This window comes from Haliotis cracherodii, unplaced genomic scaffold, assembly GCF_022045235.1.
Source record: "Haliotis cracherodii isolate W230 unplaced genomic scaffold, xgHalCrac1.p SCAF_4, whole genome shotgun sequence".
NCBI lineage: Eukaryota > Metazoa > Mollusca > Gastropoda > Lepetellida > Haliotidae > Haliotis > Haliotis cracherodii.
The window spans coordinates 41,149,483-41,172,633 of NW_027266297.1; the positions used below are offsets into that span (position 1 = coordinate 41,149,483).

General features: G+C 41.1%; 2 protein-coding genes across 2 annotated transcripts; one reads left to right on the top strand and one right to left on the bottom strand.

Moving 5' to 3' along the window:
* Nucleotides 1–4,043: 4,043 nt before the first annotated feature.
* LOC139480305 (uncharacterized) lies at nt 4,044–5,135 on the bottom strand. Its single transcript, XM_071263361.1, has one exon. The coding sequence runs from the start codon at nt 5,133–5,135 to the stop codon at nt 4,155–4,157; it is 981 nt and encodes a 326-aa protein (XP_071119462.1). The 3' UTR covers nt 4,044–4,154.
* A 15,932-nt stretch (nt 5,136–21,067) lies between these two features.
* Nucleotides 21,068–21,985, top strand: LOC139479420 (uncharacterized). The gene has a single exon (XM_071262272.1). The coding sequence runs from the start codon at nt 21,068–21,070 to the stop codon at nt 21,983–21,985; it is 918 nt and encodes a 305-aa protein (XP_071118373.1).
* Nucleotides 21,986–23,151: the final 1,166 nt, after the last annotated feature.

Here is a 23,151-nt window from a genome sequence, read left to right on the forward strand (position 1 = left end):
AACAATATGATATCAGGTTATACAGACTGTGTTCAGTCTCGATTTGGATTATTTGTATCAGTAATTCACATTGCTCCCATTGACTTTGTCTTACGAACTAATCTGCATCTGGTCGTCTTATGGTTACATTAGACTCGTACATCTTTTCTTCCTACCGGTATATGTCTTTTGAAAATGCCATATTATCTTACACGTCTTGACACCCAAGATTATTACAATATCTTGTTTACCATCACCTTTATTAATAAGTGTAGTCAGGTGGATTTCATATTTATTCCATTTTTTATATTTTCCAGAAACACTCCAAATTAAATTCCCAACTACACTTAAACACCCTGATATACAGAAGTTGAGAGAATATTATGTTTATGCGGCCTATCCTATTTGATGAGTTAATCTCGAACGCCACTGCGGGGCGCCATGGTGGGCTATTGCGTACGATTGTTGTGATAACATTTCTTGACTGGGTCAAAGATCCCTTTTTATCACAGACACACACATGATTTGGTTACGAGTGGGAGGAGAATGTAATACAGCGCTGTGACTTATCTGCAATGTACTCTGGCGGTGATGTTTTCAGATACCTGTTTATTTCAAAACTTAATATATGTCTCACGCTACTAGATTTCTTATGAAAGATAGATAAATAAATAAACAAATAAAAAATAAATAAAAAAATAAATAAAAAATGTACTCTGGCGGTGATGTTTTCAGATACCTGTTTATTTCAAAACTTAATATATGTCTCACGCTACTAGATTTCTTACGAAAGATAAATAAATAAAAAAATAAAAAAATAAATAAAAAATAATTAAATAAATAAATAAATGAATAAATAAACGAATAAATGAATAAATAAATAAATAAATAAATAAATGATAGTGTTGGTGGTGATAGAGACGAAAATTCAATACTTCAGTATTTTGTCTATAATGTTTGGCAAATCTAGATCTAGAGAGTCACTTGGCTCCTTTTTATTATATTTTTATTAAGATAACCGAACAACTGTTTTTTCTGTACGATATGTTCATTTCAGAGACTAGATGTTAGTCTATGGAACATGCAGTAATTTCAAATATGAAAGTTGCAGTTACTGTTATCGGTATCTCCGTGTGCATTATTTATAGACGATGAGTATTTGTAAACAGAATTTCAAATTGATTTATTGAACTCCTACACTATTAAAAATACAAAATGTCACAAGAGTTTTCACGGAATATATTGTATTGGCATCATTGACACAACACGAGGTTCAGACCAAGTTGTGTTAATTTACGTTTTCAGTACTGGAACTTCATTTAGAAACCTGATGCGTTAACGTCATGTAACGTCTGTTAACGTCATAAATGATCCAGAGGGATGACCTTCACCAAATAAAGCGTGACCACCTTAGGCCCTGATACCTGATGTATGTATGCGGACACGTCTGATGAAGCAGTCTGATTAGGTAATGTATCAGATGTGTTGATGTTGACGTTACGTCGTCACACGTGGAACGCCAGGACATGGATGACGTTGCCCTGAGTGTTACACCTAGCGCTAATGGTCGACAGGCGAACGATGAAACGTATGACAACATCATGATAACATCAGGCGTTCAACAAGCCATGTTCACCGAAGTGGTAAACGACCGAGACCTGCCTCACTTCGGGCTTTCCTCCCACATTAAGCTGACACGATATAACTGGAGTACTGTTAAAAACGGCGTTAAACCCAACTCTCTCACTCACTCAACAACCGATGGCCTGGTTCCTCCTTTGTCCGCTAACATAAGTCGTTGCAATGATGTACGTGTCTCATCTGCGTTTACAGGACCTAGATCTGTAGCAAGCATTTCCAGAATCTGGCGGTGGAGTGGAGTTTCGTAATGAGACACGTTCTGCTACTTACTGAAATACTGGACCTATATCATGTTTATGAAAATGTGAAAAAATAAGTTTAAAGTTCTGGGAATAGAACTTCCGAACATATTATAAATCCTAATATAAATAGTGTAACAAAAATAGGTTCGACTTAGTTTAAATCATTAATTCAAAGGGCTTAAAACCTGCCTAAATCATGCTTCATGCGCTCTGGTGAAATCACTGTTTTTACTTACTCTCCAGAGAGAAAATGATTGTTGCTACCTAACTTACTTCCGGTTTGGCATTGACAGCGATTATTTCTGCAGCAGCAGAGGCGGATACAGCTTTTTTTTAAAGGGGGGTGCGCAAGTAAGATCTATTTATTGTCTTTGGTGGTAATTTATACAGAAATAATGCTTTTTTTTCGAAATAAAAAGGGGGAGGGGGTGCGCCCTCTGTATCCGCCCATGAGCAGGATAATAGAAGATGCGTCAGCGGCTGCGTCGAAAGAAATGAAATGTGTGGCTGTGTATACCAAAAATGATGTATTCTGCTTGGGTCAGTTGATAGAGGGTTCGAATCCCAGATTTCTCCGATTATTTAACCCTGGTCTGACACCTGGTTTCACTAACGCGCTTGTCGTGTCATGCGTCACTGTGTTTTTTGCCAACACTATCATGTGTTATTCATGTAAATACTTGAGTCTCATCCCCCCAAAACAGCAACAAAACGGATGGTCCTCGATCTGAAACGCTGAGAGCATGGTCACGCACTCCTCTTCAGGCGGCTGCTGCAGCAGAACAAGACTCACACATCCCATACATTAGTCCCGTGTGCCTGGAGCGGAGGTGAGAGCAGGAGATTTCTTTTACGAGCGCTTTCTGTACTTTCAAACACTGCACTGAGTCTCTTCATCAGTTATTTAGAGTGAGGGAGTTGGACTTTACGCCGCTTTTAGCAATATTCGAGCAATATTTCGGTGGGGGACACCAGAAATGGGGTCCACACATTGTATCTGTAACCGGGTTTTGTGATGGCAAATACAAGGTCCAACACAGGCTACGGGTGTGAGTCTTTATTGCCTTATTAGTAGATAACAATGACACCCTGTAATGTACAAAGAATAAGATTATAAAAAAACAGTAGTACACAGGTTTCATACACACATATATTAATACAATACAAAGCGACCTTTCATTTAATATAAACATAGTCTATATTCATTACATCAACATGAACTTAATAATCAATGATATATAAAATCATTACCTTACCCTGAAGTAAACAAACGATTGATCAAGGGCGATAACTCGATCCCGACATTACTGATAAGATTACAATATATAGATGGTCCACGGTTCTAACATACAATGAACATTACAAATACAATTACCACTTTGTTGAAACTACTATATTAATTCATTACCTGATCATACATTTGATATGATACACTATTTACAAGATATACTTCATGACAGAACAAACAGGTAAATTATGCGTACCCTGTGGGTGACACTGGGGTGTGTGTCCTCTCCAGGCAGCCGCCTTGCGTGGTAGCTTTGTAGCTGTCAGCACGCTCCTAATTACAGAATCAACTATGAATAAATGTAACATACAGAATACAATTTAGGAAATATAACTAACTACTAACTACCATACAATGATTGACATTGCATACAAATTCAGTATTTACACAATGATAAAAATCAACGCATTCACTCAAACATTCACACACAGGAAGAAGAAGGATGAAAAGCATTTATAGTGTTTACTTAGCCTTATTTAATTATTAACTTAGTAATATGGTGACACAATCACCATACCAAAGATAAGCATGTTAATAATACTGAAATTACATTCCACATAACTTAGATAACATAAGTTATATTATTATACAAATACATAGATATTAGCTAGCAATTTTATAGATTACTAACCTTAATTATCGAATTATTTATCCCAGATCTGTCCGAGTCCAAATTGTTGACTGACTTCTGAATTGGTGTATTGTCAAGTGCAAGATGGATGAAAAGTGCACAGTTTGAACAAGCCAATGAAAACAAGGCTTGGGTTAGAACAAAGAGGAGAAACAATGACACAAACATAGACCAACCCAACCACCCTCTACATTCTAAGTAAACTAATCCAGAAGCCCATAATATATATTGAATTAAGAACCTACTTTCCTAACAACTTAAAATAACATACAAACCTAAAGGACCTCAAATAGATAAAACATATATACAACAAAACTGTATGTTAATACTTGTGTCTGCCACATACTTCCCCCCACAGGAAAATGATGTCTCATCATTTGACCTTGCCGCTAACAAGATCGAGAAGAGTATCAGCCACTCGGTGTCGCTGATCCCGGAATCTATCATCTGCTAGCAGAGAATTGAGATAGTTGGCTCTGGCAAGCCATTCTGGATTTCCAGGATCACTTATGGCAGAAAGAACATATTCTCCACTTCTCATCCAGCTGGGCTGTGACCTGGTCCTGGTTGACCGCCGTGGCTGAGAAGCATCTTCTGGCTGCAAATTGGTTTGTTCTTCTCTGTCATCCTCACTACCTGTGGCCCCAGTCTCAGATCTGTCTTCATCTTGCTCGTTCTGGTGAACAGTATCATCAGTTGGCTCTTCTTCTTCCCTCCCTTCTTCAGTAGGAATCTCATCTCCTTCTAAAGCTTCTTCTGACTCTCCTTCAGTTGGCCTTTCCACTGTGATCTCAGTAGGAACTGAAGGTTCTGAAGAACGAGTATAGCTAATTGCTGATTCTTCATCAGACAGATCATCGCTTGTTTCCACAGCCGTGTTCTTCCTCGGCTTAGGCACAGGTATTGGTACTTGTCGTCGTCTGGGTTTAATGGCTGGTGGCATTTTGACTGGCAAAGAACTAACTGGCAGCAAGAGGTTACGATGTAGCACTCTATTTCTTCCCTCTCCATTCTCCTTTCCAACCTCAAAGACAGGTATCGATGGATTGGGATGGCGCAGCACAACATATACATCTTCCTCCCATCTGTCAGCTAATTTATGTCTTCCATCAAAGGCCACAATCTTTACAAGGACTCGATCTCCTGGTTCCAACATTGAAGCTCTAGCCCTCTGGTCATAGTAAGTCTTCTGCTTGGCCTGAGATTTCTGAGATGCTGTTGAAGCTATGTCATAGGCTTGCCTCAAACGGTCCTTCAAGGATTTGGTGTACTCTGTTATGGACTTGCTTTCCTGAATTTCCAGGTCCAATCCAAAAACAAGGTCAACTGGAAGTCTTGGATGTCTTCCAAACATCAAGAAAAAGGGAGCTACAGATGTTGACTCATGGCGGGTACAGTTGTAGGCATGGACGAGTGGACCTACATGTGCCTTCCAGTTCTTCTTTTCATTTGGTTCCAAAGTACCAAGCATGTTACAAAGAGTACGGTTGAACCGTTCTGTCATCCCATTGCCCATTGGATGGTATGGCGTTGTCCGGGACTTTTCTATCTTCAGAAGCTGGCACAGTTCCTGCATCACCTTCCCTGTAAAATTGGCTCCTTGATCAGAATGGATTCTTTTTGGAAGACCATAATGGATCACAAAATTGCTGAAAAAGGCTTCTGCTGTTGTTTTTGCGGACATGTTCTTGGTTGGGTAGGCTTGGGCGTAGCGAGTGAAGTGATCTGTCACAACCAAGACATGTTCTATTCCTCCTTTAGAAGGTTCTAGGGAAAGGAAGTCCATGCATACAAGCTCTAGTGGCTCGGAAGTCTTGATGCTGATTAAGGGAGCTTTGATGTTGGTTGCAGTTTTTCTCCTTAGACAACGCTCACAATGTTTTAGGTGGGTCTCCACGTCACGTGTTATCCCTGGCCAGTAGAATCTGTCCTGTAGAAGTGATACAGTCCTGTCTCTTCCAGGGTGTCCGACATTGTCATGGAGGCTCCTCATTGCCGCAGTTCTTAATCGAGAGGGTAGAACTAGCTGTTCCCGGTCTACGCCATTAACACTGGCGACTCTGTATAGAACTCCTCGCTTGAGTTTGAACTGACTGTAGTTCTTCATCAATGATGTCATTTCAGGATCCGTCAGGTAGTTCATCCGGTCTGGTCTTGCTCCATTCCTCAAGTGTTTGATAATTTCTACAAGGGCTTGATCCTTAGCCTGTGATCGTCTCCAGTCTCTGGCATTCTGTTCACATCTGTCCTCAGTTAAGTCAAGGTCTTCATCTTCAACCACATCTGCAGAGAGGCACAAACTTTCCACAAGATTCGTCACATGGGTAGAATGACAAATAGCTCTGACATAATCTTTCGCAATCTCATCCATGTCATCAGGGTCTTCCTTGACTGGTAACCTGGACAGAGCATCAGCATCACTGTTGGATTTCCCTGGGCGGTACTTAATGCTGAAATTATAGCTGGAGAGAGCAGCAAGCCATCTATGACCCGTGGCGTCTAATCGAGCACTTGTCAGCACATACATCAATGGATTGTTGTCGGTGATAACCACAAAGTCATGACCCCACAAGTAGTCATGAAACTTCTCTGTGATAGACCATTTCAGACACAAAAACTCCAGCTTGTGTGCTGAATAATTTCTCTCAGAACGACTGAGTCCTCTACTTGCATAAGCTATTACTCGTGGCTGTCCGTCCTGCACCTGGTAGAGTACTGCACCTAGTCCATGACCACTGGCATCTGTATGTAATTCAAAGGGCTTGGTACAGTCAGCATATCCCAGAATTGGTGGCATGGAGAGTCGCAGCTTTAGTTCGTTGAAAGCACTCTGTTGCGCTTCCCCCCACATCCAGTTAACGTCCTTGGGTTGCTTTGACTTCTTTGAAGCTGACTTTGGCATTAACTCTGAAAGTGGTTTGGCAATTTTGGCAAAATCTTTGATGAATTTTCTGTAATAGCCAGCAAATCCTAGAAATTTCCTGACTTGTTCCGGGCTGGAAGGAGTTGGCCAATGTTGCACTTTGTCAATTTTCTCAGGGTCAGCTTCAATTCCATGTTCTGAAACAATGTACCCCACATATCGAACTTTTCTTTTGAAGAACTTGCACTTCTTGGTGGCTAGTTTGAGCCCACATTCTTGTATCCGCTGGAAAACTTGTTTGAGTCGTTCAACATGTTCTTCATACGTGTTAGAGAATATGATCAAATCATCGAGATAGATCAAACAGATGTTAAGGTGTAGGCCTTCAAGGCATCGTTCCATGAGACGCTGGTAAGTGGCTGGGGCGTTGGTAAGTCCAAATGGCATACGATTGTACTCGTAGAATCCTAGAGGTCCTACAGTGAAGGCAGTTCTTTCTTTATGAGCTTCCTCGATCTCCACCTGGTGATAACCACTTTTCATGTCAAGGACTGAGAAGAACTTGTTTCCACCCAAACAATCCAGTAAGTCTTCAATCCTCGGCAGAGCGTAGGAATCTTTAATGGTTCGGTCATTAAGCTGGCGAAAATCTGCACACATCCTGAGACGCCCATCTTTCCTTCTGGCAAGTACAATATTGGATGCCCAAGGACTGTGTGACTTCCTGATTACTTCAGCTGAGAGTAGTGTTTGAAGATGGTTCCGAACTTCATCATACATTGCAGGTGGTATTCGGCGATGTCTCTGTTTGAAGGGAACTTCATCAACAATGTCTATCCGATGATGCACCATGTTGCTACATCCAATGTCATCATCATGTTTGGAGAAGATGTCTGTGAACTTCATGATGATGTCAAGTCCCATCTGTATCTCTTCCCTTGTCAGGTCAGTGTCATCAACATCGACTTGGTTGATGATGTCATCTGGGTCTCCTTGTTCTCCAGTTGGTAGCTCCGGAATAGATACAGGCTGAATCTCACACAACAGAGCTCTAGGAGGGACGACTACTGTTCTAGTTGTAATGTTGGAGATGTGCACGTCCACTGGGTTCCGACTGTCATAGTTGTAAGATATAAGCGTAGGCGCTATGTCCAAATCCCGTGGTAATGAAGTAAAGCTGGTAGGTTGGAGTAAAGCACATATGACTGGTGAATTGAACCCCTTGGTTACTTGTCCTTTGATAACCATGTTGGTGTTGGGTGGAATGATGAGGTTCTTGTTCTCTGTGCTGCGAACAAATCCAAGGCAGTGTCCTCGTCGCTCTAGTTCTTTATCCCGTAATGCTAAAGTCCTGTAGACTAAGTACCAAGGAGTGTGGAGATTGGCCTTCTGAAGAAAACGTGCTCCGTGTTGTAGCTTACATTCATTCAAGAAATGCTGCAACACATTAGTTCCAAGCAAAGCAGGTACCTTGGCATTGTATCTTGTTTCAGGAACAATTAACATGAGGCACGAATCCGAAGTTTTGCTTATTCCTCCACCAATGATATTGAGTCTTACACTCACATATCCAAGATATGGAAGCTGTTCCCCTCCGGCACACTCAATATCCAAGATATCACTGATTGGTTCCAAGGGCAAAGTCTGTAAATGATTCTTGTAAAAGGTCTCAGATATGATAGAGACTGTAGCACCAGTGTCCAACAGAGCACGAACAGGAAATCCTTCAATGCTGATCTCAACTTCTGTGGCATCTCCTACTAGTCCGTCTGGAATCTCTTTATATTTGGGGCGCCCAATAAAGCCTAATGGTTGCCCCCTCCCATAGGCCTGGCCAAGTTTAAAGGGCGTCGAAGATGGTCCAGTCTCACTCTACACCCAACTGCAATATGTCCAGGGTATCCACAGCGGTAACAATAGATGGGTTCCTGTGGTTCTGGCTGCAATCCATACCCATGAACTTGAGGTGGTTGTGGTGGTGGAATATGCTGGGGCATATATGGCGCTTGTGGCCTTGGAGGCGCGGGCTGACTGTAAGAAGGCTGTTGCTGAGGCATAACAGATGGCATCTGGGACTGGAACGAGCTTGTCTGATGTGATGGTCCATTCCGTTTCCCATAATGTTTGCTGTTCCTCCTCCAGGAAGTCTGAGGAGTACCTTGGGAGGCTGGTGATGGTTGATGAGGCTGTTGAAGAAATACTTGAGCTGAATGTTGACGTTGCTCCTTTAGGTCAGCTAGCTCTGTCTTGATATCCCTCATCATGGCTTTAAGATCCATCACTTCTTCTAAACTAAACTAAGCTAAGCTAAGCTAAGCTAAGCTAAGCTAAGCTAAGCTAAACTAAACTAAACTAAACTAAACTAAACTAAACTAAACTAAGGATACATGCCGTAAACAAATGTACACAATACCAAAGTATACAAACTTGGTGATCACCGAAAAAATGTTTTCACAAGTTGCGAAATGCTATATAACAAGGTTTACTGGCCAGATAAATATCTTTAATTACAAATGTAGAGAAAGGTTGAATGTAATTACAATTACGAAAACCTTACACAAATGCAGATAATTGAAATATATGTACAATAATGAAAAACTTAAGCCGGCAAAGACAAATAGATACTATGAAGTAAAATATATTACATGATTGATGGCAAAGGGAAGTAATTTACAAATTACCAGATATGAGAAATATGCTACGTGTACGAGAATAACGTAAAGTTACATTTACTACATAGGAAACAAAATACACAAAGTTGTATCCACAAATGTCACTACACAGATGTCAGTCACAGATACCGTGAAAGTGAAGGGAATCACATGGCTTGGCAGATCACATGGCTTGGCAAAAATCATTACCTTACCCTGAAGTAAACAAACGATTGATCAAGGGCGATAACTCGATCCCGACATTACTGATAAGATTACAATATATAGATGGTCCACGGTTCTAACATACAATGAACATTACAAATACAATTACCACTTTGTTGAAACTACTATATTAATTCATTACCTGATCATACATTTGATATGATACACTATTTACAAGATATACTTCATGACAGAACAAACAGGTAAATTATGCGTACCCTGTGGGTGACACTGGGGTGTGTGTCCTCTCCAGGCAGCCGCCTTGCGTGGTAGCTTTGTAGCTGTCAGCACGCTCCTAATTACAGAATCAACTATGAATAAATGTAACATACAGAATACAATTTAGGAAATATAACTAACTACTAACTACCATACAATGATTGACATTGCATACAAATTCAGTATTTACACAATGATAAAAATCAACGCATTCACTCAAACATTCACACACAGGAAGAAGAAGGATGAAAAGCATTTATAGTGTTTACTTAGCCTTATTTAATTATTAACTTAGTAATATGGTGACACAATCACCATACCAAAGATAAGCATGTTAATAATACTGAAATTACATTCCACATAACTTAGATAACATAAGTTATATTATTATACAAATACATAGATATTAGCTAGCAATTTTATAGATTACTAACCTTAATTATCGAATTATTTATCCCAGATCTGTCCGAGTCCAAATTGTTGACTGACTTCTGAATTGGTGTATTGTCAAGTGCAAGATGGATGAAAAGTGCACAGTTTGAACAAGCCAATGAAAACAAGGCTTGGGTTAGAACAAAGAGGAGAAACAATGACACAAACATAGACCAACCCAACCACCCTCTACATTCTAAGTAAACTAATCCAGAAGCCCATAATATATATTGAATTAAGAACCTACTTTCCTAACAACTTAAAATAACATACAAACCTAAAGGACCTCAAATAGATAAAACATATATACAACAAAACTGTATGTTAATACTTGTGTCTGCCACATATCCATTTGGGAATCGAACCCAGGCCTGCACCGTCACGAGCGAACGTTTTGACCACGAGGCTAACCTATCGCTCCTATTTCGAATGGCATCCCATGGACAAGGATGGCCCAGTCGTCTAACGCGCCACAATATGCGCTGAGCAGAATTGTGTCCTTCAGATGCACCAGACATTTTCAATCCTGTTTTCGAATCCCGGTTCGCTCGTGATTTTGTTTCAAAGTTTGTGAGCACCAAAACCGCGCTCGTGGGTTTCATCGAACTGGTAACGTCTCTGACCAAAGCCAAAATGAATATGTTAAAATGAATATTCCCGGGGCAAGAGAGTTAACTGTCTACAAAAGTCCAGTTTCCACCCTTGCCGAGCTGTGCTGGAATTCCTGGACTCGATCGCAGCGCCACCAGTGGCTATTGTGAGTTATGTTCCTTCTATGACTCTCCTGTGGACCAATCAGATTCCACCTCTCCTTTCACTTCAAACAAAATGGCGGCGCCCAGTCAAGACGATTTGATCGATAATCAAGATCTATGTTGTGATAAAACGAGTATTACATAGGGAAGTGCATCACATCACGCAAGCACCTTGACTACTAGTATAAATGACAAAGAGTTGGCGGTGCACATGCTTTGTAAATCCTGCAATTGACCGAAAACTGCACGACGGTTTACGAACCGGATTTCGATTTCGTTGCGTGATTTTGATTGGACTATGCATAGACTCGTTAGTCCAGCCAAAATTTAACTCCATAATACCAGCCTAGTTCGGCAAGGGTGGACACTGGACTCTTATAGTCAGTTAACTCACTTGCCTCGGGAAGATGAATGAAATGCCGCCTGTACACAAATTTACCCTGCCCTTCTGTGAAGGGATGACTATACTTCTTCAAAATGCTACTAAATCTGGACAATCTTGGGTACTAAACATGGGCATCAACCATTCGTTATATACTCCTCACAAAAAGTTAAGCAACAAGTATTATTTTCCGTGCAACATTCTCATCAGTGTTGAATGCCATCCATTGAGAACAAATTCAGGCAGGAGAATTACCTACGAATACCCGACTTAAAGCCTTTTCCATGTAGATTTTCCTGATAACACTGATAACATCGCCTGAACACAACCACCCTCAAAACACACATGCAAAATGCACGACATGCATGTTTTACACATTTCACCCATGCACCCCGATTGCTTAAAAACTGCCAGCAAGGGCAATTTGTCGATATTAACACTTTAGACATGGCTAAGCGTCACTTAACGCCAACTGAGGTTGCTCAGATTGTTGGAATGGTACAGGGGGGTCTCACCCAAACTGCTGTTGCCAACATGCTAATATCTGCGCATTACATGTTGAAGATTTCGTCTCGGATTGTCTGAAATAATGTTTAACATTTGACAACAGCTTTCTATACCGAAGCCAATGAGATTTTGTCCTTTCAACCAAAATTGTATCGAGGACGAATGTCATATACTGTTTGTTTGTATTATTTATACTAAGGATATCATACATGTATATCTCACAGAAATACCTGCGTTTACCAAATTTGTATTCATGTAAATCTTTCTTAATCTCTAATGATGGAAAAACATTTTTTAGGTAAGCCCTATTTGTTTACCATGCACTTTGTCGGCGCAAGAATTTTTATAGTATCGTGACGTCACTTCGTACTATAATTGTGTACACCCACTTTGTAACATTATCTGCTCAGATGTATTGTATGCATCCCATCCCTATAGCTGTGTTGTAGTCACTGATATTATCTCTTTGTACTCTTAGTTTGTATATGGGCCGGAGGCCTTTAGTAGAATAAAACATCTTCATCTTGATCATTCACCGTCGCCTTAACGACATTCTGGTCGTTGCTCCTCTGGTGAATCATAGATGTATGAACCAAGGTCTCATTTCTCTTAGGGTTCAGTCATACATTCAGGATTTCTACAGCCGTCCTTGATAGGACCATTCCGGCTTAAAATTTGCCAAAAGTCTGATCTATGATCTACTCGTAGATCCTGTGATTCGTGATTCGTGGCGGGAAATTCACAAACAATCAGAAATTGTTCAGGAAGCGTCCCGATTCAGCCGTTTCCAGCAGAATTCGTCCCGATTCTCAATCCGAATCTTATCCGATTTGTATGTTCCGCATGGAGAAAAATGCAATGTTTTGGACGGTATTTCTTTTTTCGAAATAATCTTTTGGGAAGCTTCACATTTCCCTTTCAATTGTTTCTTGGGTAAAGGCGATGACGTATCAGTAAAAACAAACGACCGGTGCAATGCAAGAAAGTCAATTTTGAAATTTCGCTAGAATCTGACTGGATGTGATTTTTATTGTGTTTACGGCAATATATTCAGTTTAAGCAATCCCACCGTTATTGAATGCTCTTTGCCTACATATGTAACTTAATTACTTAACAAGTTAAATCCTTTTGGCATTGATGTATTTTTTTATGAATTGTGAAGGAAGGTTACAGTAAATTTTAAGGCATGTAACGCAAAGTACGTTTCTCCCAACTTAAAACGTAAAGTGGCGGGTGCTACCTGCTGGTAGAGGACCCGTAAAGATCCGGGGTAGAATAGGTCTTCACAACCCATTCTTGCCGTAAAAGGCGACTATGCTTGTCGTAAGAATCGACTAACGGGATCTGGTGGTCATCGTATCCCATGATGTCAATCACGGGATTGTCTGGTCCACTCACTCGCTTATTTACAGGCCGCCTTCATATAGCTGGAATATGGAGTCTGCTGGAGTGCGGCGTTAAATAACAAACCAACAAGCAAACATACAAAGAAACAAACCGCAGACAGAGACCATGTTTACCGCAATATATTCAGTTTTAAGAATCCCACCGATATTGAATGCTCTGTGCCATGTTCAACAAATAAAATTCATGGTCTGCGGTAGTGTCATCACTGATTTTCAGTGATCCATTCATATTATTTTCACCACTATTTATAGGTCCATTGGAATCCGTTTCGGCGGAAAGTCGAGACTGGTTATCTTGTGTCGTTGACGTTTTATATTTACTAATAAACAAAAATACAAATAAAAGGCGACTACGCCTGTCGTAAGAGGCGACTAACGGGATCAGGTGGTCAGGCTCGCTGACTTGGTTGATGCATGTCATCGTATCATAAATGCGTGGATCGATCCTCATGATGTCAATCACTGGATTGTCTGGTGAAGACTCGATTATTTACAGACCGCCGTCATATAGCTGGGATATTGTCGAGTGCAGCGTTAAACAACAAAAAACAAACGAACCAAAAAGCACATGAAGACATTCGACTTTCCGTCATCATCCGATGGAAGCTGATACAGGACACATTCGAACGTCAATTGTCAGAGTTTGGTGGCCGTTGTAAATAAAGATTGATACTGACATTGGAATGAAGTTCGACGTCCGCTTACACGTCGCAATGGTAAGTGGGTGATAGAGTCAAACAGTTGATAATGCGAATGCGTTGGCTGATTCCTTTAGCACTATTTGACAAAGAGCGACCATGCAAAATATTAGAGTTACCTCAGTCGTAGAACACCTATTCCAGATTGTTCGATAGTATGGTGTGGTCTGTTCTTGACTACGGCGCGGCTATCTGGGGTAATTATGACGCATGTAAACATACACGAGTGCCAACACCTCGGCGTGAATGAACGAGTGACAACGTCAAAATCATATTGATAAACGTCTGTCGTCACGCGTGACACCATGATTTGCAAAGTACATCACGTAGGCATTCCCACATCACGTTCATGTTTGCCCATGACGGTCCACCTTTAGAATTCAGACGACCGTCTACCTAAAAGCATGACTACCCAAAAGAACAGGATCGAAATCTGACCAGTCAGAGGCCTGGGTTGTGGACCAATCAGAGGCCGCGCTCGGAACATGCTGGGCTCTGATTGATCGAACCGAGGTTGTGCTTTCTCTCCCATGGTAAAATCCATTTCCTATAGAAAAGAAACACAAGGGTCGGTCCAGTTTGGAAAACCGAGGTGCAGACCAGGAACCGGAACGAACCAATCGGGGCGCTGCGTGGCGAACCAATCAGGAAGCAGGGTTTTAGTGCCCCTCCTATAAAAGAAGAGCGAAACCACTCACACACACTGCATTCTATGAGATCATCACCATCATGCAAACTAACAAAGAAAATTGGGACTTGGAGCTGGTTTCAGTTGCGCATCCTTTGTCAGTGTGCAAAGGCTGCAGCTGAAACTTGGAACACATTCCTCCATGGCAATGCAACAAGTGCAAAGGGTGCCTGCCCGTCTATGCGCATGGCACAAGGGCACGTGATGGCACATTCCAGTGTGTCTATTGTAACACCGTCCTGAAGGACACTGACATGAAGCGATTATGCCACACTAGTAAGTGTCCTGTCAGGAGACAGGTGGCAGGCCATCCGGGCGTTTGCACCACAGCACCTATGTGGGAGAAGAAGTAGTCTACATCTTCTCCAAAACGCTATTTTTTAGGGCCAGCCATCTCTTCCCGAAAGAACGCTTTCATCCATTGCTTTGACTACCCTCAAACCAAAACAAAGAACCCGCCTCCTCCTCCTCCCTCCCTTCCTCCTCCACCACCACCACCACCACTTTTTTTTTTTTAAAGATAGAAAAAAATGAAAGAGGAGGATTTTACGTGCACTTCTTATGGCCTCCTCCCCGGAACCGGATGTGCCGCCCTCTTGGAGGTGCGCACGCCTCCCGGAACCGGACGTGCCGCCATCTTGGAGGCGCTCCCCCTGGTCCTGTAGCGCTGCCGCCAACTACTTATGTGCATGAATTAATTTTTGAGGCATAGTTTCTCCAAGATTAGTGCTGATTTTGTTTATGAGAACGTCGTGCCTTGGCACAACTAATTTTAACATTATTCAAATTATGAACTGTGTGATGTTTGCGGATATAGCTTTCTTGCATATGTAGTCAATGGAAGTCTAGAATCTTCTGGAATGTTCCACTACAGCTGGACTAATCCAGCACTGTATAAAATATTCCAGAAGGGATTTAGACTTTGAAAAGGGACATAAGCGTGCCTCTCGCATCTCACATTACATCTTACATTACATCCAGACCAACCTTAAAGTGAAGTTAATTCTTGTCACCCTGGATATCCAGCCTAGGCCTATTTTGGAAATTTGACAACTGTTGCTGCCAGGTGAATATTATTAGTACTGCTAATACTGCTTGATATTGCAATTGTACTTGTACTGGCATTGCAAATTATGTGCAATAATTTGTATTAATAAACCTAGTTAATTTTACAACACAACTGTTAATTGAATATCATTTTTTTTTTTTTTTGCTTCAGGCCAAATTCTTTTAAGTACAGATTTCTGGGTTAACTTATGGACACATAACAACAGTCGTACTAATCAGACCATCTTCTCCCTGTCGAGCGTCCGACATCTCTAACTCTTTGACATAGAAGTCATAATCAAATGTGTAGTTGATATAGTCAATTCAAAATGGCTGCCACATCATGAGACAAGTAGATATGGTTTTCACACACTTTATTAAGATCGACATAGACAATACATATACAAAATTTCAACTTTTTGGAACAGGTAGTTCTGAAGGGAATCTATAAAGGCTAAAATACATTCAAAATACAATCCCAGACAGCCACTAAACCACGTGACCAATTGCCAATTTGATAAAACTTTTGGTAGTGAAGACGTTTTTGTCAAACGATTGTTTAAATTTAATACTGGGGTTATCTGCCCTTTGCTTGGCACGATAGATTTAAAAACAATTAAAATCGATGGGGGACTTTCAACATTTAGCCCAGTTTATAGAGCTCGCACAGAATAATTTTCAAGTAATAATTATAACAACAACAACAACAACAACAGCAGCAATAATATGAAGAAATACATTACATTTTGCACCTTTGGCTTAAAACCCTACATGGAGGGACACTTGAACATATCGCTATCGTTAGTCAAAGAACCTAAAAAACTTTGAATTCCATGAGCATACACAGGAATCTGGTTTGGATGATATAAGACCTCTTGTTCTAGAATTATCTTCTCTAGCCAAATTTCAAAAAAGGTTGCAGCCCTTTCAGCATTACTCCCAGGCTAAACACCTATGGAGCTTTCGCAAAATAATTATCCGGACTAATTCTAATTAGAACGACAACAAGAACAACAACAACTACAACAAGAAGAAACAATAATATAAAAGATTACATTACAGTTTGCACCTTTGCCTTGAAAACCTCAATACAGAGATACGTGGACACTCAACTGTCAGAGGATAAGACTGTGACATATAGTAGAATGTAATCATAAAATCAAATTAATGATTCAAAATGCGTAAACAGTTCATGTGTAAACAAGAATAATCAATTACATAACGATAGATTTACATGTACAAATACCTGACCTGTGGTAACTAGTTTTTTGTTATGCTTAAACTGTGTGTGCTGTAAAATATCCTCCCAGGGACACAACTATACTGAACAACAAAAGTTCCTGTGACATTGAATAGTGAGTGAGTGAGTGAGTTGGGTTTAACGCCGCTTTTAACAGTATTCCGGTTATATCACGGCGTGTCAGCTTAATGTGGGAGGAAAGCCCGAAGTGATGCAGGTCTCAGACGTTTACCACTTTGGTGAAACCCACGAGCATGGGTATGGTGCTGACAAACCTAGAAACATAATCGGGGCGAACCGGGATTCGAACCCACGATCATAGGTTTCTGGCGTGCCCAAGGGACGCACCTCTGCACAGCGAATCGCGGCGCCTTAGACAACTGGGCCACCCGTGCCCCCGTGACATTGAATAAGATTAAATGCAAAGTTATGGGGTTTTTTTAACACAAATCTGAAACAATTTCGGTTTGCAACAGATAAAAGACTCCTGTAAGTGTTCAAATGGTTTAATTTGCATTTAACATGCCAAAATGTCAATTCACAAATCAATAACGTGTGTAGTCCACCTCTGGTTGCGATGCAAGCAACACAACTTCTTCTCATGGAATTGACCAGGCGTTGCACAAAGTCCTGTGGGATATCTGTCCATATCTGCTGGAGCATGTTTCGAAGTTCCTGGAGTGTCCGTGGAACACGTGGTTGACGTCGAAGGCGCCGATCCATCTCATCCCACATATGCTCGATTGATAAGAGATCAGGAGAGCGTGCCGGCGCCAGCGGATGACATTCACACGTTGTTTTGTTGAAGAGAATACTGAAGAAGTCGAGCAATATGAATGAGGCCGGGCGTTGTCATGTTGAAAGGTAATGCCTGGGCCATGACGACGCCAAAACGGTAGAACAACAGGGCTGATGATCTCGTCGCGGTAGCGCTGTCCATTGAGCTTTTCTTCTACCGCTATCAAACAGGTCCTGTCTTGCCGTAATCCCATCCCATACCATAACGCTGCCGCCCACGAACCGATCTTCTTCCATGGCACAATGATTGACGTAACGTTCACCTCGACGTCGGTACACTCGAATCCGCCCATCGCTGTGGCTGAGGTGAAGACACTGTCTGCATCTTCTGGCGATTTCGTAGATTTCGTTGTTCGAATCCAGTTGTACTGTCGATTATTGGTTTCGCGAGGATAGTCTCTGACTGCATTCGTCTGTTGCAAACTTTGCCATAAACACCAAATTGTGTTTCTGTGGACGTTAAATTGTCTTGCAACATCACGTTGACTCGATCCTGCTTCAAGCATTCCAATGACTCGCAGACGCTCATTTTCGGACAGACGTGGTATTTCGTAATGTTGAATAATTGCGTAATTTTGTTGTTTTTCTGAGTGGTTGTTGTCAGCACGAAGCTAAATAATGCATATGGAATCCCGTTGACGCACATGTTTTTCTACCCATTCTTGGGTAGTAAAATGCATGATGCTTGCATAAAAGTCAACTTTTGCATGGAATTTGGTTGTTTGTTTATTCTTTAACGCCGCACTCAGCAATATCCCAGCTATATGACGGCGGTCTGTAAATAATCGAGTCTAGACCAGACAACCCAGTTATTAATATCACGAGCATCGATCCACGCAATTGGGATCGATGACATGCATCAACCAAGTCAGCGAGCCTGACCACCCGGTCCCGTTAGTCGCCTTTTACGACAAGCATAGTTCGCCAAAGACCTATTCTACCAGAGATCTTCACGAGTCCCTCTTACAACTAGCAGTTAGGTGCCGGGTATATTATTCATAAAGAATATATATATGTTAAGTGAAGGGTAATTAAAACGGTTGACAATCAGTATCAGATTATTTTTTAGGATCCCCTTCCTTCGTCAAGTTTCCTATTTAAGATAAACATATTTAGACCTTCATGGTGATTTGGCATCCTAATCTCTATCATTTAGATGATGTTAAAATGCCAATAACAGATGTCAATTCGATTTTTGATTTAATTAACATCTCATGCTAAATCTTTCTTACTGCAACACATGTTTAACCAGAGTTTTTTTTCTGAACAACCATATTCCTGTATTGTTGAGGTAGGTTGAAATGCTCACATTGATTAACTTGTTATGAGGATTATGCGGATTAGTGCATGTCATGAGTTTCCCCGCTCCAACCCTCTCCCCCTTCCCTACTGAAATGGTATGGCCCTGAAACCTAACCCAAAAAGGTCTGTACTCCGTGCAGGATACAATTCCTTGTGCCCTCTTGTGAGCGCATCCGTTAATCCACATGTGCTTGTTTATATTACCTCCGAAAACAAGGGTGTCTGCAAGAGGCTTTCCGAGCTTCTGGGAGTCACAAAAGTAAAAGTTGGCATCGTGGCAGGTTTTCACTTGGAAGATGAAGCTTGAATTAACATAGATTTGCGCCACTTCCTCATTTGTCAGCTGAACATAGCTTCTAATGAAGGTTGAAGGTGTCTCCTTCCGCAGCCAAGGACCTATAAGAGAAATGTTCTGGTTAGTTCTCTGCTCGTAAGAGACACAGTTCGTTTGTTTATTTGTTGTTTAATGCCGCACTTTTCAAAATCGTTAATAAAATCCCTGCCTTCTTAGCTACGTTAAGCGCACGTCACTCGCTCAGAGTGGACGCCAACCGATCTGAATCAATCATTTCCTATAATCTGTCTTCCCCGGGGTGGCCGTCTTGGCATCAATTGGTCTCACATTAAACGCAACATCCAGACGAAACATGATCACGGTTGATCATTGGACGATTTGGTTGGTTGGATTGTTGTTTTACGCCGCACTCAGCAATATTCCAGCTACATGACGCAGCCTGTAAATAATCGAGTCTTCACAAGACAATCCTGTGATTGATACCATGAGCATCGATCCACGCAATTGGGATCAATGACATGCATCAACCAAGTCAGCGAGTCTGGCCACCCGATCCTGTTGGTCGCCTCTTACGACAAGCATACTCGCCTTTTACGGCAAGCATGGGTTGCTGAAGACCTATTCAAACCCCGGATCTTCACGGGTAAACGGTGATGAAGACGTATTCTACCCGGATCCTCACGGGTCGCAAGAGACACAGATACAAAACACATTTGTAAATTACTTTGCATTAATTTATGCACCCATAAAAGTATGAGCCACAGTTGCAACCAGCTTATTAAAAATATTTGATTTATCAGCTTATAAGTGATCCCTGCTTTTAAGATGGTGGATGCTATTTTCTTAGATAATGCTCAGTACCTTGCAAGGATTGACGTTTTCTTGTTTGAAAGTGTTCCATGCCTTAGCATTTAATATGCTAAAATAATTAAAACAATGTAACATTGGAATGTGACGGAATAATATTCGGTCTTTCCCCTGTCTTCCTTCCCGACTTACGATGGGAATTGGATGCGCGTATTTAAAGGGGGAATTTGGGGATCAACCAGCCTGAACAAGAAATAAAAGGGACCATTGAAATGTTTCTAGATTAGATCCGTGCAAAAACGAAAGTGACAAATGTTACGATATGTAATATTCATCTCGTGCATCACGTCCCCAAATATGTCATGTACCGACTTCCGGAGTAAAACCAACCTCAAGCAGACGCCTCCTGTGATCCTTAAGTTATCCATCATTCTCGAATACAACAAAACGCATAACGAAACATGGTGTCAGGAGTGGTGACAACTCACTCTCGTCACTAAATGAACTTTATTACTCCCAACTCAAGTGAGTTTCAGTGAACTAAATGTATTTGACCGGCAAACTCGATCGTGTCAAACCCACGTGCGTTGCTCGACTCGCTGCATTGCATAACTCTAAATTAACTTTCTACAAAGTGAATTAAAGCTGAAACTAATTTTCATTCTGAAGATTGATGTTTATTATACGCAACAACTTGATTGTGATATAATTTGCACTTGAAAACTCTCTCTAAGAACTACATATGACAAAATTGAAAAAGTATGGAAGCCTGTGTGGTGCCATAATTCAATTTTGCATGAAATCTACTGAAGCGTTGTTGGTGAATTTTTTTTCTATGGAAGCCTAAAAGGGACACTATTTCACTTGTCATTGTTAATAGCAATTTGAACTTTTAAACAGCAAATGAGTAATTTTGAAGCAGTTTTATGAACGTTTAGGAAGAAAAAATTCTGACAACTTTTAACATCACTATGGCTGAAGAGCAAGCACAACCTGTTACTCAAGCTACATTTCAAGGCAATATTCCCCCACCTCCAAGACTTGAATTAAAGGGAAATCTTGCTAAGAACTGGAAAAGATGGAGACAAATATGGGACTCTTTTGAAGTTATGGCCAGAATTGATGCAAATGACCATAAATACAGACTTGCTTCATTCATAACCTACATAGGTCCAGAAGCTGTTGATATCTATAATGGCTTACCTTATGAGTCTGAGAAGGACAAGGAGAACATGGATACAGTGTTAACTCTCATGGAAAGGCACTGTCTAGGTGAAACTAACGTCATATATGAAAGATACATCTTCAATCAAAGATCACAAATGGAAGGTGAATCTGTAGATACCTACACAAACACTCTCAGAACATTGGCTGCATCTTGTGATTTCAAAAAGATACATGATGAACTCATCATGATCAGAGACCGAATTGTGTGTGGTCTGAGAGATAATGCAACACGTAGAAAACTATTGCAAGAACCTAAGCTGACTTTGAAGAGATGTATAGATATATGCAGAGCAACTGAATCAACCATGGCTCAAGTAAAAGCAATGTCAAGTGCCCAAGAGGATATCCATGCTGTTCACAAGAAATCTAAAACTCCATGCAGACGTCAACCCCCAGACAAAAGTAAACATAGTAAGCCAGTAAATGACTCACAACAGAAAACTCTCATGTGGAACTGTAAATATTGTGGTAAACGTCACCCACCTCAACGAGAGCATTGCCCAGCATATGGTGTCAAGTGCAGTAACTGTGGTAGATTTTCACACTATGCCTCCGTGTGCAAGAGTAAGAAGAAACATTCTTCCCCAGTACACAGAGTCGATGATCAATGTGATGAATCTGATATTGATCCTACAGAGGAACTGATGACTAGATACCTGTGACGAATCTGTAAACTGTGTTGTAGGACAATACCCTACTAAAAATCTTCACAACACTTGAAGTGAACTCTCAACCAGTACGATTTCAGGTAGATTGCGGGGCTACCTGTAATGTTATCTCTAAAAAGTATCTCCCAGAGGATACTGACATGCAGGATACGTTGGTTAACCTGAAGATGTACAATGGGTCCAAGCTTACTACAATGGGAACTGCTAATCTCCATTTACGCAATCCTAAGAACTCTAAAAAGTATCATGGCTTTGTTGTGATAGCTGAGGACAGAACACCACTGATTGGATCCCGCACTGCTCAACAAATGAACTTTATCAAAGTGCTCCACGAAAATATTCATGAAGTTTCTGAAGAGAAACCTCAGTCTGAGTAAGTCACATCCTCAACTGGTCTTACAAAAGAGGACATACTGAAGACTTACCCAGACATCTTTAGCGATGAACTTGGAACTTTTGAAGGAACTCAAAAGCTAGAAATTGATCCAAGTATAACGCCTGTCAAACAGCCACTCAGGAGAATTCCACATGCTCTCAAGCAAGACCTCAAGACAGAACTCGAACGTCTAGAAAAACGTGGTGTAATTACTCCATTTGATACACCTACAGACTGGGTATCTAGTCTCTTGATCGTTAAGAAGCCCTCAGGACGTCTACGCCTATGCATAGATCCTAAACCTCTCAATAAAGCGCTCAAAAGATGTCACTATCCATTGCCTGTAATGGAAGATATACTGCCAGATATTGCAGAAACCAAGGTGTTCTCTAAATCTGACTTGAAAGATGGTTTCTGGCATATCGTACTTGAGGAGGACTCTAGTTATTTCACAACGTTTGGAACGCCAAACGTTTGGACGCTATCGGTGGCTCAGACTTCCTTTTGGTGTTTCCCCTGCACCAGAGATATTCCAGCAGAGAATTGATCAGCTCCTCCAAGATCTGCATGGAGTATTCAGGATAGCAGATGATATATTGATCATTGGTGAAGGCTCTACCAAGGAAGAAGGAATAGCAAACCATGACAAACGGTTTGTGCAATTCATGATACGATGCCGAGAGAAAGGTATTCGACTCAACTCAGACAGACTTGATCTAAAAAGGTCAGAAGTCTCTTACATTGGTCATCTTCTAACAGATCATGGACTCAAACCTGACCCTAG